This window comes from Durio zibethinus, chromosome 28 (assembly GCF_047325235.1).
Source record: "Durio zibethinus cultivar Kanyao isolate XHJ-2024 chromosome 28, ASM4732523v1, whole genome shotgun sequence".
NCBI classification, from domain to species: Eukaryota; Viridiplantae; Streptophyta; class Magnoliopsida; order Malvales; family Malvaceae; genus Durio; species Durio zibethinus.
The window spans coordinates 11,187,341-11,203,347 of record NC_143189.1 but is presented as its reverse complement, the minus strand read 5'-3'; the positions used below and the strand labels follow the sequence as shown (position 1 = coordinate 11,203,347).

The window sequence follows — 16,007 nt, the reverse complement described above, 5'->3', positions numbered from 1 at the left end:
ATTCCTTGAATTTCATTTGTTACAAAATCGGATTTCATAACAAGGTTTATATGCAACTTTTTCTTTAAACAAGTATCATTAAGAAATATGAGTCATATGATTCTTATTCTTTAAATAAAAAACTTAAATCATAATTTATTTTTTTAACTCTTTATTTTAAAATGTACAAGATCTTTATATTCTTCAATTTGGAAGAATTTTATTTCAAGTTCATATGAATTTTTTTATAGTAATTTCTTTAACTCGATTGATTACATTGAATATATATTCTTTTAGTATGATATGAATCTACATACTTTATTGTATGTAATTATGCATAACCAATGCACTTAATTCATCTTTAATTTCTTGAAAACTTTTACTATTGCTTCATGTTCCCAAACCTTTAGATAACTTAGATTTGATTTTATTTCTTTCATAATTCATGAGAATAACATTTTTTTTTCTGAAATTTTATTTTAATCATGATATAATATCATTAATATTTTTACCTTATGGTTTATCTTGCTTAAAGAGAGTGAATCATTTGGGTTAATTCTCATATTTAGAAAATAGAAATGTTTATGTGCTTGACTGGTATGTTTTTTTATGGCATCTCTCTGTGAGAGCTTATTCCTATGCAGATCAATCAAAACATTGTTACTAAGTTGAGATTTAGATTTAATAATTTTAATATGAAATAAAAATGATATGAAAAAAAATATAAAAGTGATACAATTTAAGATTTTGGTAAAAATTATATATAGATTTGATAAAAAAAAAGGGTTTTGTGTGGGTGCTGATACGAATTTTATACTACAATTTTTTATGTTTTACATATGTTTAACATGATAAAAATATGATATAGATATACTCTATTTAAATTCATTGGTTTTATTTTCATTATCTTTTGTATTTTAAAAAAATAAATAACCTTATCAAAACAAACTTTTCATGTAATTGATGAATTTATTATAAACATATTTTTTTATTGATTGTAATTACAATTAAAAATTTATTGTAATGAAAGAATTTCATATGTCACATATTACACACATACATTTATATAAAAAAAAACAAATTAATTAAATAAATCAACACAAAATTAAATTAAATTCACCTATAATAAAACTTAAATTTGAAACTTAAAGATTTTAAAAGCTCATTCTTAAGATCGATTTGGATGAACGATGCGATTGATTTTGATAAGATTGAAAATAGTTGTGAAGATGAAATTCGTTACTATAATAGTAAGATTGATTACTGTAGCGATAATATTAAAATCAATGATATAATATATATTTAGATGCAAATGCAGAGGTGGCAATGATGTAAATTATAATAAAAAGATAAAATGATCGTTAAAGATATTAAATTAAAATTTACATATAATAAAATTTATAAAATATATTTGATATTTGTGATATTAATAAATAATTAAAAATTATTAAAATTATTTTCTATCAAATAATATTTTCATTAATAAACCAAAAAATATTAAAATTATTTTTATATCAAATAATAATTTATTATTTTTTGTTTATATTTTTGTACAAAATAACAAATAATAAAAATAATAAAAAAAACAAAGCTAAAAGCTAAGGGACATTTTTGTTCCTCCACCATTGTTTGAGGGGTAAAAAAGATAAAAAGAAAGAAAGTAAAGGCATCATAGGAAAGGATGTTGCGGTGGGGAGGAGAATTTTTCATTGCAGGGGGGGAGTGGCCAGTGAAATAAAGGGGATATGGCGCATTGAAACTCAACTCCTATTGCACTAATATTGTTTAAGAAATGCATGATGCCTTTGGCACAATTTTTCATACAAAAAGTATCTCCACTGGACCCTATTCGATTCCAAATGCAGCTTTAGGATTGAGATAAGGCTTGATTGGCCGGAGAATGATTGACCATTTGTCAATAAAAAAATATTACAATTAACATCTAATTAATCTTCCCAAAAAAATAAGATTTAAATAATTTTGTTATAAGAAATTACAATCATATTTGATAATTAAAATTATGAAAAGATAAGATAAAATGATATTATGAATAAAATAAAAATAAAAAAATTATTATTTTATTAGAATTAGAAAAGGTTAATTTATTTATTTATCAAAATTATCTTTTCTTATAGTTTATACAATTTAAATTATTGATAAAATTTTTAAAGGTATATTTGCACATATAAGTTTAATCTCATAAATTAAAAATAATATTCTCCATTTTAAGAAAATTGAATCCTTTTCTTTAAATACAAATCAAATATAATATAAAATAATTATTATTTTATCTTACCAATAATTTTATGCATCAAATATGATTTAAAAATGACTTAATTGTAGATGTGCATGCCAAATTTAATTTCATTCGCACCTTTTACACATATAATGTATGTTTTGAAGTTACAAAATGAAGATTTTGAGGGCAGCCTCAACATCCAATTCATGGCAAAGATCTCGAAACCTCTTCTCACGTTAAATTCTTTTCCTTCATACAAGAAACGTAGAATATGTGAAATTTTTTTCCCAAATGAATTGATTATTGGACTAATTTTATATCTCCGCGAGAGAATAATCATGTGCACATAGATCAAAACACCATTGCTATGCTTAAATTCAATGATCAAAGCAAAGTTTTCATAACAAAGGTTTGATGAATTTAGAATTTAGAGAAACGATTTTTTTTATTAAATGTAATCACAATTAAAATTTTTCATTACAATCAAATAATTTAAAAAAGTTAACATATTTCATACATTTATAAATAAATAAATTAAATAAATCAAAATAAAATTAAACTAAATTCAAATGCAGAAAGACTTAAATTTAAAAGTTAAAATTTAAAAAGCTTATTCTTACTATTTTTCTTCTTAAAAATGGCTGACTATTTTTCGATGTAAGATATTGCAATTGACAACTAAAGAGTCTTCCTTAGGTCCATTGAAAAAAGAAAAAGTTTTAATCAATATTCTTGTTGGAAAGTGACTTGGTTCAATTAGTCATGGATGTGCACGCCAAATTGGACCACAACAGAAAAGCCAACCCCACATTATTAACTTTGTAAGCTCATTATTGATTAGTTGATGCCAAAATACTTGTCAATCAAAGTATGAGGCTTTGTTTTATTGTGCACTTTCCTCTTTATTTTCTCTGGCCAACGTAAAATACCGCAAGGATAGGTGCCAAAAGCCTTCTCGGCCCCAAAAGGCATCTTTTGCTGAGAAAAATACATGCGTGACAATAAACCAACTTTAATTTAATTTAATATAATTATTATTTGATCCTATGATTTTTATTTAGAAAAAACATAATCATATGATTATATCTACTTGTAATTGTCTAATGTGTTTTTCTGTGTGGGTTGTGGTATAATTACCAGTTAAATTGGGTAGCAAACCAAATATTTTTAATGGAATAAACTAGTAGAAAATTGCAAATACTAGTAATCCCACATCAACTTCTCCCAAGACCTTTTTTTTTTTTTTTTTAAGTTTCTCATTAGTTTAATTATTCTAGTTTATTCTTATTTTTTCTCTCTTTTTTTTTTTTTTACTTTTTCATAATTTAATTAAAAAATAAAATATTTTTCATTAAATTAGGCTATTAAATTTGTTTAATGATAACTTATAATTAAATTAGGCTATTTGATTTATGAGAATTTTGTGTATTAAATATTTGTAATTTTTAAAACTTGTATTTGCATAAGAATATGATATTGCAAATTGACATCTAAGGCATCTTTTGCTTGACAAAAATACATGCATGATTGTTACAAGAACCAATTTAACATAATTATTATTTGATCCTACAAAAAATTTAAAAAAATCAAATCATTACATGTAAATTGTCTGATGTGTTTCTCTCTGTAGGTTGTGGTATAATTACCTGTTAAATCGGTTAGCAAACAGAATTTTTAATGGAGTAAACACGTAGAAAGTGCCAAATAGTAGTAATCCCACAACTACTCCCAACACCCTTGGTTAAGTTAGAATTAGCGTGCAAAAATAAAACTTCCAGGAGATATTCTCTGCCTTCTCTGCACTTCTGCATATCTTTCTTTCATTTTTTCACCCTTTGGTTGATAATCCAAAAAGCATCTTTGATTTCATTCATTTTTCTCCTTTTCAGAAATTGTTCAACTCCCTATTTGAAATCAAAGCCAAGTATGGGTAACATCTTCTCAATCTCTGCTTCATGCGACACTGTCATTACCCGTTGCTGTGATTGTGTTGCCAGACAAGCACATTTTGTATGCAAGCTTGAAGAAAACGTAGAAGCTTTAAAAACTGCAATAGCAGAATTGACGGATCTAAGGAATGATGTGATCAGAAGAGTGAAAATAGCTGAAGATCAGCAGCGGCTGATACGGCTAGACCAAGTTCAAGGCTGGCTTTCGAGGGCAGAAACTCTGATAAATGAGGCTGATTTGTTGACGGTGCAAAGCCCTCAGGAAATTAAGAAATTATGTATGGGAGGTTGTTGTTCTATGAGTCCCAAGTCCAACCTAAAGTCTGGGAAGCAAATTGCCAAAATGCTCCGAGGTGTTGTGGATCATAAGAGCAAAGGAGTTTTTGACAAGGTGGCTGAGGAGGAACCAACACCTCTGGTGACTGAACGACCTACTGAGCATACTGTTGGTTTGGAATCCACATTCGATAAGGCTTGGAACATCCTTGAAGCTGAACAAGTGGGAATTGTTGGCTTGTATGGCATGGGAGGGGTTGGCAAGACAACCCTCCTGAGCAAAATCCACAACAAGTTTTGTGAATCCCCAAATCGATTTGATGTAGTTATTTGGATTGTAGTATCTAAGGGGTTTTATATCGGAAAGGTCCAAGATGACATTGCTGAAAGGGTGGGAATAGCTGGTGGAACATGGCAGAACAAAACTCCAGAGGAAAAAGCTCTGAACATCTTCAGGTTTTTAAAGGTAAAGAAATTTGTTATATTGTTAGATGATATATGGGATCGAGTTGATCTATCTAAGGTTGGGATACCTCTCCCCACTCAAGAAAATGGTTCCAAACTAGTTTTCACAACTCGTTCTATCAAGGTGTGTGGCCAAATGGAAGCTCATAAGAAGATTGAAGTGCGATGTTTGCCAGAAGAAAAAGCTTGGGAGTTATTTCAAGAGAAAGTTGGTGAAGAAACACTTGATGGTAATCCATGTATTCGTGAGTTGGCTCATGAATTGGCCAAAGAGTGTGGAGGACTGCCTCTCGCACTTGTCACCATTGCTCGTGCCATGGCTTGGAAGAACACGGTTGAAGAATGGAAATATGCAATTGAAGTGTGTCGGAGATCATCTACCTCTGTTTTTCCAGACATGGATGAAGAGGTATATCCACTTCTAAAATTCAGTTATGATTCTCTTCCCAATGACATGACTCGAACTTGCCTCTTATACTGTAGTTTGTTCTCGGAGGATTACCAAATTATAAAAGATAAGCTTGTAGATTTCTGGATAGGGGAGGGGTTTTTGGATGGACATGGCGATACAAGTTTAGCTCGAAACCAAGGCCACCACATCATTGGTTCTCTTCTTCATGCATGTTTATTGCAAGAAATAGATGAATTTCGCATAAAGATGCATGATGTGATTCGTGACATGAGTTTGTGGTTAACATGTAAGTGTGAAGAAGAAAAGTGGGGGTTTTTTGTGGAGGCAGGTTATCAATTAACTAAGTTACCAGAAGTTCAGAATTGGGGAAGCATACGCAGGATGTCATTGATGAAGAACAGGATTGAAAATCTAGTAGAAGCACCTAACTGTCCTGATCTCCAAACTTTGTTTCTGAACGATAATCAGTTGAAGGTGATCAATAATGACTTCTTCCAATTTATGTGCGGCTTAAAAGTTCTAAACTTGTCAAGCAATACAGGTATAGAAGAATTGCCAGTGGGAATTTCGAAATTGGTGTCTCTCGAAAGTCTCGATCTCTCCTATACAGGGATAAGACAGCTACCAACTGAATTGAAGGCCTTAGAAAAGCTTAAATGCGTGAACTTGGAATGCCTTAGTCCAGGCGTAAGAATTCCAAGACAGTTGATATCTGCTTTTTCAAAGCTGCAAGTATTGAGAATGTTTGGCTGTGATTATTCTTTGGGCCAGGAAGTGGAAGATAATAGTGAATGTTTGGTGGAAGAATTGAAGTGCTTGAACCATTTGAATGTGTTGACTGTCACTATTAGAAGTGCTTTCGGTCTCGATAGACTTTTGAGTACTGAAAGGTTATGCAGCTTTACTTTATATATTCAGCTTCAATTGTTAAAGGACTCGAAGCGATTGAATATTTTATCTTTAGCGAATATGAAGAGTCTAGTATATCTAGACCTTAGGAAGTGTGAAAGTTTGGAAGAAGTGGAGATGGAGTGGGGAGGCAGAATGATAAAAGCACAGAGTCACATTGAAGCCTTTGTGATTGTAAGCAAACATTGCTACCAAAGCCTTCGCTATGTATCTATAATGCAATGTTCACAATTGAAGGATATAACATGGCTAATTGTCGCTCCAAACCTGAGAAATGTTCGTGTGATAGGCTGCAGCAACATGGAAGAAATAATCAATGAGAGAAAACTGAGTCAAGTGGCTGAGCTGGTAGAAACTTTAAGCCTGTTTGGAAAACTCGAGTATCTTTATTTACGGATTTTGCCAGAGTTGAAGAGCATTTACTGGGATACACTTCCCTTCTCATGTTTGAAAGAAATTTATGTTCATCGGTGCCCAAAGCTGAAAAGACTTCCACTCAACTCCAACAGTGCAAAGGAAAACAAAATCAGCATTAGAGGTAAGAAAGAATGGTGGAAAAAGCTTCAATGGGAGGATGAATGTGCTCTAAACGATTTTCTTCCCTGTTTTACGTCTCTTGACTGAAATTGCAGAGTAAACATATTACTTTTACCTTTAGTCTCTGTTATAATTCTTGTGTTTGAACCTGTTGCAATGTGTTCTAGAATCGTGGATGATTTTCTCATTTGCATCATGTACATTAAAATTGGTGAATCTTTTGCTTATATGGATTTACATATAGGCTGCATTTTAATGCTGAGTAAATAATTTTAGCTTCAACCTAAATATCCCAATTTGTTTTATTTTATTTATGCTACCAACTTTTTTTTGATTTAAACCTGTGTAATCCTTGCCTATTCCATTCTCTATGCCTGTGGTAAGTCGTAACTATTTATATTCTTTTTGTGTTTCTTTAATTATAAATTATTATTTATTGAACTTCAAAAATATGAAAAATGATTGACTTAAATAAAATTTTTAAACTGATAAATTTAGTTTTAAATATATATAATTTTTATTAATATATTTAAATTTAATTTAAATTACCTAAAATTTAAAATAGAATTTTTGTGAAATTAAACTACTTAAAATTTTAAAATTTTAATTCTAAAAGTATTAAAAGTGATTTGCTAAGATATTCTTAGTTAATTTTTTATAAATTTTAATTAATTTTTTATAATTAAAATTTTTTATAATAATACTAAAAAAGTGCTAAAAGTAATTAATTAAAATACACTAACTAAATTTTTAATTCCTAAAATATTAAAAATGCTGATTAAAGTACCATAGTAATTTTTTTTTATAAATTTTAATTTAAATTAATTTTTTATTATTAAACTCATTTTTTATAATTAAATCATTAAAGTATATTTGCTTTTTCTTTAATTTTTTTTTCCTTTCAAGTTTTTGTTTTAATTGATTTGCTAACTATATATATGTATGTTAATGATTTTATTGTTTGTATGTATTATGAGTTAATCATTTGATAATTGATAACATAATTAAATCCTTTTAATTCCTTGAAATAATTCAAAAGAGAAATTAATTAAATTTTTTATTTAATTGTAATTTTTAAAATTATATATATTGTAATATTTTTATATAATAAAAATTTATATATAATAAAATTTTTAAATAAAAGAAAAATTAAGTTTTCAATTGTTAGAATGTAGAATTATATTCAATTGATGAAAATGCCAATAGAAGATTATCCAGAGAAAAAAAAATGAGACGAAAGATTGAATCGTTATGTATAGTTCTATCTTCTTTATATAACATAAAATTAATGCTATATGATGCTTTCATGAAGAATATGCAAATTTAATGGTTTCAAAATTTTTTAGGATCAATATAAAACTTTTGTCGAGACTCGCACCCAACCTGCGAGGTATCGTTTACTTTGACTTGAATGTTTCATAGTTTTGTCCCATAAAAGGCATCGCACAAGTTTGAGTCTAAATCTTTACATATATATTATAGTAATACTTCAAATTATCTTGATATAAAATTAGAACGTCACAAACTCTCCCAGTTAAAGTTTGACATCCTCGTTAAACCCAACACAAAGTATATAGATCTATTGAATCACACCAAACATTGGGTAAACCTAACACAAAACACACATAGATCACACCAGATGTTGGGATTCTAGAGATGGTTCCCACTGTGTAGTACTTAGCTCGTGTAGAATTCTAGAGGTGGCTCCTACAGCATAGTATTTAGCTTTCATTTGATTAGTGACTGTTTTGATACCATTGATGAAGATTCGCACCCAACCTACAAAGTATTTTCTACTTTGACGCGAAGGTCTCATAGTTTTATCTTATAAAAAGTACCTCATAGATTTGGGATTATATCTTTACATATTTATCATAGCAAAACTTTCAATTATCTTGATATAGGATTGAGGCATCACAACTTTTTTATTAGGAGAAACATTTTATACCCCTTTTATTTTCTTTATTATATAAGTTGAAGAATGATCATGATTACATCAAAAATTTTAAGGTTATCATATTGCGTAATATTTGTTTAAAAGTATTGAAATTCATCAAATTAATTATCATTGTTAAATTTATTTTAATTAAAAAATAAAATAAAATAACTAAAAAAATTAGGAAAAGAGGAAAAGAGGAAAAAAAAAAGCCAAATTGAAATGCCATGTAAACAACTACAATTAGAGATGACAATGGATTGGGCCAAAATGGGTTTAAACTCATCTCGAGATCGATCCGACTATTTAATAATTCTATCCAACTTCACTCTGACTCGACATCAGATTTTTTGTACCTGACACTGACCCCATATATATATATATGCGCAACATGTATCTGACCTGACTTGACCCAAAACTAAGTCAATAATTTTAATTTAGTATTATTTTCATAAAAATATAATTTTTAACATAAATAACATCTTAATTATATATAAATGTAATATTTTTATTAAATTAATGTCTTTTTTTAGAAAATTATTTAATTAAAAAATAAAGGAAAAAATAAAAAATATATTTTTAATCAATATCAGGATAAGCATTGTGACAAGATCAATGAAATTTTTATAAATAACAAGACATTCAACGTAGAAGCAGTCGATATGGAACATTATCTCATTAGATATATAGGGAGATAATAGTCTACCAAGCAAAAAACTTGGATAACAAGCAACAACAAATTTGAACTATAATATAATGTCAACCATCAAATCTAAAATTAATTTATAATAAATGAAAAGATTCAACTTAAATATAAAATCACAAAAAATTTAATACTTAACAAATATAAAATGATACCATTTTACTGGCAGATGTATAAAATAGAATCCTTCCTAAAACTCTTTGGAGATAAGTTAATCTTGAAACTAGTTCATTTAACAACAAGATATTATTCTTACATATTTGGCCCTTTGAAAAGTCAGAAAGAGGATTAGAAGGAAGAAAAAAAAATTGAAACTGCTTGTTTTAGTATGACTCAACTACCCACCAAATTGAAAATATAGAAAATTAATATATTTTGCTTAATTCATTGAGGTAGTCACATTAATTAACTTTATAAAATATTAATCTAACTCAATTTTATTTTATATATATATATATGTCTTGTTTCGTTTCATCAATGTGAAATATGAAAACCACTTTGACGTTTATCTTCACTTTTCCATTTCAAAGTGGCTGGATCTTGGAAGTAGTGACGAAATCAATACTTTATTCAAAAAATATTGAATCATAATTCTCATTGTGTTGCTATGCCAAATTATAGTCAAACATTCTGGATTGCTAATTAGCATTTTCAAACTTCAATCTTTTTTATTTTCTCATTCTTTTTTCAACACAAGTTGATTGGTAAATCTGTTTCTTTCACCCTTTAGGCAATTTTTTTTGTGTACTAAAGAGGGTTGTGCTTTGTCTTGATTTCAAATGAGACTACCATCTCTTTTTTACAATCACATAGCAAAGTACACAGGTTATGCCTACAAAGTAGGGAAAAATATGGGTGTTCTTGAAACCAAAATGGAAGAACTAAAAGCATTAAGAAATGATGTGAATAAAAAAGCATCATATGAAGTAGCTTGACCAAGTTGAATGGTGGCTTTCAAGGGTTGAGGTGTTGGAAGAATAAGTTGATATCTGATAAAGAAAATTGATCATGAAAAAAAAATGTCTTAGATATTGTTGCCCCTAAAATTGTTGTTCTAGTTACAAGTTAGGAAAAATGCTACCAAGACGTTAAAAAAGGTGAGAAGACATATAAAGAAAGGCCAATTTGAAAAGGTGGCTGAAACACTACCTCCAGCACCAGGGGATATAAAGTCTTGTGAACAAACTGTACGCATGAAGTCTATGTTTACTACTATTTGGAACTACCTCAATGAAGATCAAACAATAATCATCGATTTATAAGGAATGGGAGGCATTGGCAAAACTACTCTTATGACTCAAATCTGTTAGGAATATATGGGGTTCAGCCCCATGTAATTGTTTTAGCTAATCAAAGGTCATGGGCTTTTAACTTTTAACCTAAAATAAAGCCTTAAACAATAAAAGAGGGGGCTATGTTGTTGGCATGGAATGACAGAGTGTGGCGTCAAATAAAAAGAAAAGAAACTAGGAAAATAGAGAGAAAAGGGAAAAGGGAGAGTTGGTTAAACGGAAGTTGATTTATGGTTAGATTGGTAGAAATTTTGTCAGCAAGTTACTAATTCATAATTCTATATTTTGAACGGTAAAGATTAAGGTTTGAAACTATCTAGGAACAAATCTACAATGTATTTGTTGAGTCATCCATTTGGTGATATTTCTCCAATTGTCTCTCTAGTTATTGATTAGCACTAGTTTTAGTTAGAGAAAAACTTTGTTTATCAATTATTTAAACAATCTGGTGGTTTGTAGTTTTTTCCTTCTACACTTAAAGGTTTTTCACGTAAATTTTGGTGTGCTTTATTTTTTATGTATTGTTGGATTATTGATTGTTGTCTATTGCTATTGATTTATTGCAATATATTACTTCTACGTTATTGTATTTATTACTTTAGGCCAATAAGTGGTATCAAAGCAAGAGTTATTTTGAGACATTGACACACAAGCAACCCAAGATTGAAGTAAATTCTATTTGAGATTATGGAGAATGATATATACTCCATGACAAAATTGATAGCATCACATTATTCAATTTGGAAGCCTATAATGAAAGATCATTTATACTATAAAGATTTGTATGAGTCAATATTCGAGGATTCAGTTAAACCAACATATACGAAAGATAAAAGTTGAAAAAAAGTTAGGTAGAAAAACATTGGCTACAATAAAAAAATGGATTGATATTAGTGTATTTCATCATGTAGCGTAGGAGACAGGCACCCAGATTATTTGAAAAAAATTAACAGCATTGTTTGAGAAGAAAATAGGCTTGAATCAAGTTATGCTTATTAAAAAACTTGTAACTTTACAGTACAAGGATAGATGATTGATTGCAGAGTACTTGAGTGATTTTCAAGATATATTTAATCAAATGACGACTATGGAGCTTAAGATGGATGATAAAATGAAGGCGTTCTTTTTTTAAGGTTTATTGCCAGACAATTAAAATACTCTAGCTGTGATTATTCTTAATTTAGCTCATAATTACAAAGTGATATTGGAGATGATAAAGGACAGTATGTTTAATAAAGAAGCAAGGTGAAAATATTTAAACCCTAAGAATCAGGCTCTTATCATAGATAATAGGGATAGAAACATCGATAGAGGTCAAAACTCAAAAAGTTATAGTAAGTCTAACCATAGATCTTAGTCCAAAGATAAAGTGAAGTACTTCTATTATGATAAACCATGCCATATAAAATGATACTGCAAAATTTTAAAGCAAGAGCAGAAGATAAGAAAGACACAAGTTCAGATGATGGCAATGTTGCAGCAGTGAATTCAGATAGTGATTCAATTACTTTGATTTGTACACATAGTTATTGTAATCATATTGGTGATCTCGACATTGAGTGGATAGTTGACATAAGAGTGGTATATCATTATATTCCTAAGAGAGAATTGTTTATAACTTACAAAGTAGAAAATTTTGGTTACACTAAGATGAAAAACAAGAATGTGTCACAGATTATTAGGATTGGTGATATCATTATACAAACTAGTATGGGTTGCATGTTGACTTTAAGGGATATTAGACATATTTCAAATATGAAATGAACTTGCTTGCGATTAATGTCCTTAATAAAGAAGAATATCAAAGTCGACAAAAGAATAAGCAATGAAAACTTCTCAAAAGATCTATAGTAATTGCAAGAGAAAAATTATGTTGCACAATGTACAAGACATGGATGTAATTAAATGGCAATTAGATAAATGCCATTGAAGATGATGCTTCAGCAAACTTGTGGCACAAAAGGCTGGCACGCATGAGTGAGAAAGGGTTACAAGTTTTGGCAAGACAATCTCTCATTATTTTGAACAAAAGTATGTCTCTCTGTTCATGTGATCATTGTTTGTTTGGCAAAAATCGTAGAATTTCTTTTCATAAGAGTTCTTAGAGAAAAGAAAATAAATTGAAATTGATTCATTCTGACGTATATGGTCTCATTGAGATTAAGTCATTGGGTGGTAATAGGTATTTTATTATTTTTATTGATGATGTTTCATGTAAGACTTGAGTGTATATATTAAAAAACAAAAGCCAGGTATTGCGGTATTTTCAAAAATTTTATACTATGGTGAAAAAGATGACAAGGTTGCCCTTAAAGTGTATTCGGATTGATAATGGTAGAGAATACACATCCAAAGACTTTGGAGAATATTACTTAAAGCATGAGATAACAGAACCTAAAATATTAAAGCATAATGGTATAGTTGAAAGGATGAACTGCACCATTATAGAAAAACTCAAATATGTGTTGAGGATGGCAAAATTACCAAAGCCATTATAGGATGAATTAGTCAACACAACTTGTTATTTGTTTAATAGATCACCATCAGTTTCTTTTGGCTTTAACATTTCAAAAAGATTGTGGATAGGGAAAGATGCTTCATACTCTCTGTCATAACGTCTAGATCCGGGGATCTATCGCTAGACATTGACTTAAAGGAGTCGTCACCAATCTTTTTTATCTAGGTGCGATTGGCCACCTAAAGAATCTATCTTTCCAGGGAACACTTGAGTTTAAGGGTCCCTAAAAGAATAAGTTCGGGTCTACTAATCAAAACAGGGTTCGGGAGTTCGATTACGTGTGAAGAAGGTTATAGCACCCTTACAACACCCATCAAAAGATGGTACCAGCTTAATTTTGTGTTATCCAATAAGCCTTAAAAATTTACCAAGTAATTAATTATTGAAAATCATTCTCAATTGACTCTAATACTTTTAGCAGAAAATTGAGAAAATCCCCTCACCTCAAGAGTATGCAAGAAAACTACTGTTTAACTTGTAGAGGCTCCATTGTCGGATTATTTATCATTAAAAAAAATTTTTAAAAAATAAAAAAAGAAAAAAATGATTGCTTTTGTACAATGGAAAATTGATACTTTTAACTTTTCCCCAAAATATTTTTTTTGGAAACTTATATTTTGAGAAAAATTGATACTTTCAACTTTTCCTCAAAAAAAAAATTTTTTTTGAAAATTTATTTTTAAGGAAAATTGATACTTTCGACTTTTCCTCAAAAATACTTTTTTGGAAACTTTAATTTCGAGGAAAATTGATACTTTCAACTTTTCTTCAAAAAAAACCTTTTTTGAAAATTTATTCTTAAGGAAAATTGATACTTTCAACTTTTCCTCAAAAATAAATTTTTTTGTTTTTTAAAATTTTATTTAAAGAAAGTAAAATAAAAAATAAATAAATGAAAATAAATAAAAAAGAAAAAATTAAACAATCCTAATATAATAATAATAAATAAATAAATAAAAATAATAAAAAATGAAAAAAAAACCTAGGAACGGCTTGGCTTACGGCTTGGCTCAACTCGGCTTAAAGAAGAAAAATGGCTCGGAGATGCGGCTCGGGGTGTCAGTTCAGCTCGGCTAACGGCTCGGAAAGATGGGTCACGTGCGGGTCGACGCTCGGGTCAGGTCGAATTTTGACGAAACGCGCGGATCCTCTAGGTTACTTAACGCAGAAACGACATCGTTTTGAGAGGGTATATAAGGCTAATTCTTTCATTTTTTCAGCAGGCCAAGCCTTCCCTCTCTCTCTCTTCCTTCTTTTTCTCTCTTTTCTCTCTAAAATTCTCAAAAAATTTCGATTGAATATTCACCAGATTCTAGAAAATTTGTCGAAATCTGGTTTTTCGTCGAAAGTTCGTCAAAAAATTGGTTGGTTTCTAGAAATTCTTATCGAAAACTGGGCAGCTGGTTGGAAACTTCAAACTTGGCTGGAATTGTCGTCGAAAAATTCAACTGTCGTAAAAAATTTCATCAAAAATCTAGAAATTTTCTTGAAAAAATTCACAGAAAAATCTCCAAAAATTTTCCACCGATTCCTAAAGCTATTCTAACGCCTCTAAACCCTTTTTCAGCTTTCAAATATTTTTTGTCTGTCTTTTTCTCTCAGCCAGTAACTCTTTCTCCCTGTCCCAATCTTTTGATCCGTAGATCTATTGATAGGGATTGATCAGAAGAGTTTCTGGTCAATCCCTATTCCCTTTTGGATTAGGATTCAGTCTTTGAATCCAATCTAGATTCTGATTGAATCCTGCACTCAAATTTCTATCCTAATCTAGCTTCAATCAGGTAAAGAAAAGAAGAAAAGAAAAGAAAAAAATGATAAAATAAAAATAAAATAATAATAAAAAAAAGATAATAACAAAGATAATATATTAATTAATAGATAAATAATAATATATATAAATAGATAACTAATAATACATATATATATCAATAGATAAATAATAAAAATAATAAAATAAAATAAATATAGATTAATAAATAGTAATAATAAATAAATGAATAATAAATACATAAAATATAATATATATAAAATAAAAATAAAATACAAAAATATAAAATACAAAATAATAATAAAAAATAAAAAAAAACAAGGTGGACCTACCCATTTGGACCAGGCCCAACTGATCTGGGCTTGGACCAAATTGGGTGTCTACAGCTGCCCCTCTTTGCATATTTTCTGTGAAACAGAAATTGCGCAAAGACGTAGACACCCATTCATGACTCAACTCGACCTTCTTTTTTCATTTTCATTTTCATTTTTTTTTTGTGTATTTAAGATTTGATCAAAACTCCTCTAAGCAGAGGCTCAAAGACTTTGAAAAACATAAACAATGCTCTTCTAATCAGAGGCTCAACAACTTTAAAGATGAATAAAGCTCCTTTAATCAGAGGCTTAATGACTTTGAAGAATAAATAAAGCTCCTCTAATCAAAGGCTCAACGACTTTGAAGAATAAATAAAGCTTCTCTAATCAGAGGCCTAACGACTTTGAAAAATAAATAAAGCTCCTCTAATCAGAAGCTCAACGACTTTGGAAAATAAATAAAGCTCCTCTAATTAGAGGCTCAACGACTTTCAAAAATAAACAAAGCTCCCCTAAACAGAGGCAAATTTTTTTATTTTTTTATTTTTTTGTTTTTTGTTTTTTTTTGTTTTTTTTTTTAATTTGATCAAAGCTCCTCTAAGCAGAGGCTCAACGATTTTGAAAAATAAATAGCTCCTCTAAATAGAGGTTCAACGACTTTGAAAATGAATAAATGGCTCCTCTAATCAGAGGCTCCATAACTTTTGGAA

At 29.2% G+C, this 16,007-nt stretch overlaps 1 protein-coding gene across 1 annotated transcript; it reads left to right on the top strand.

Annotated features, from left to right (window-relative positions):
• Nucleotides 1-3,966: 3,966 nt before the first annotated feature.
• On the top strand, nt 3,967-7,048 carry LOC111281308 (putative disease resistance protein At4g10780). Its single transcript, XM_022869030.2, has one exon. It carries the CDS (start codon nt 4,145-4,147, stop codon nt 6,851-6,853), a length of 2,709 nt encoding a protein of 902 aa, XP_022724765.1. The 5' UTR covers nt 3,967-4,144; the 3' UTR covers nt 6,854-7,048.
• Nucleotides 7,049-16,007: the final 8,959 nt, after the last annotated feature.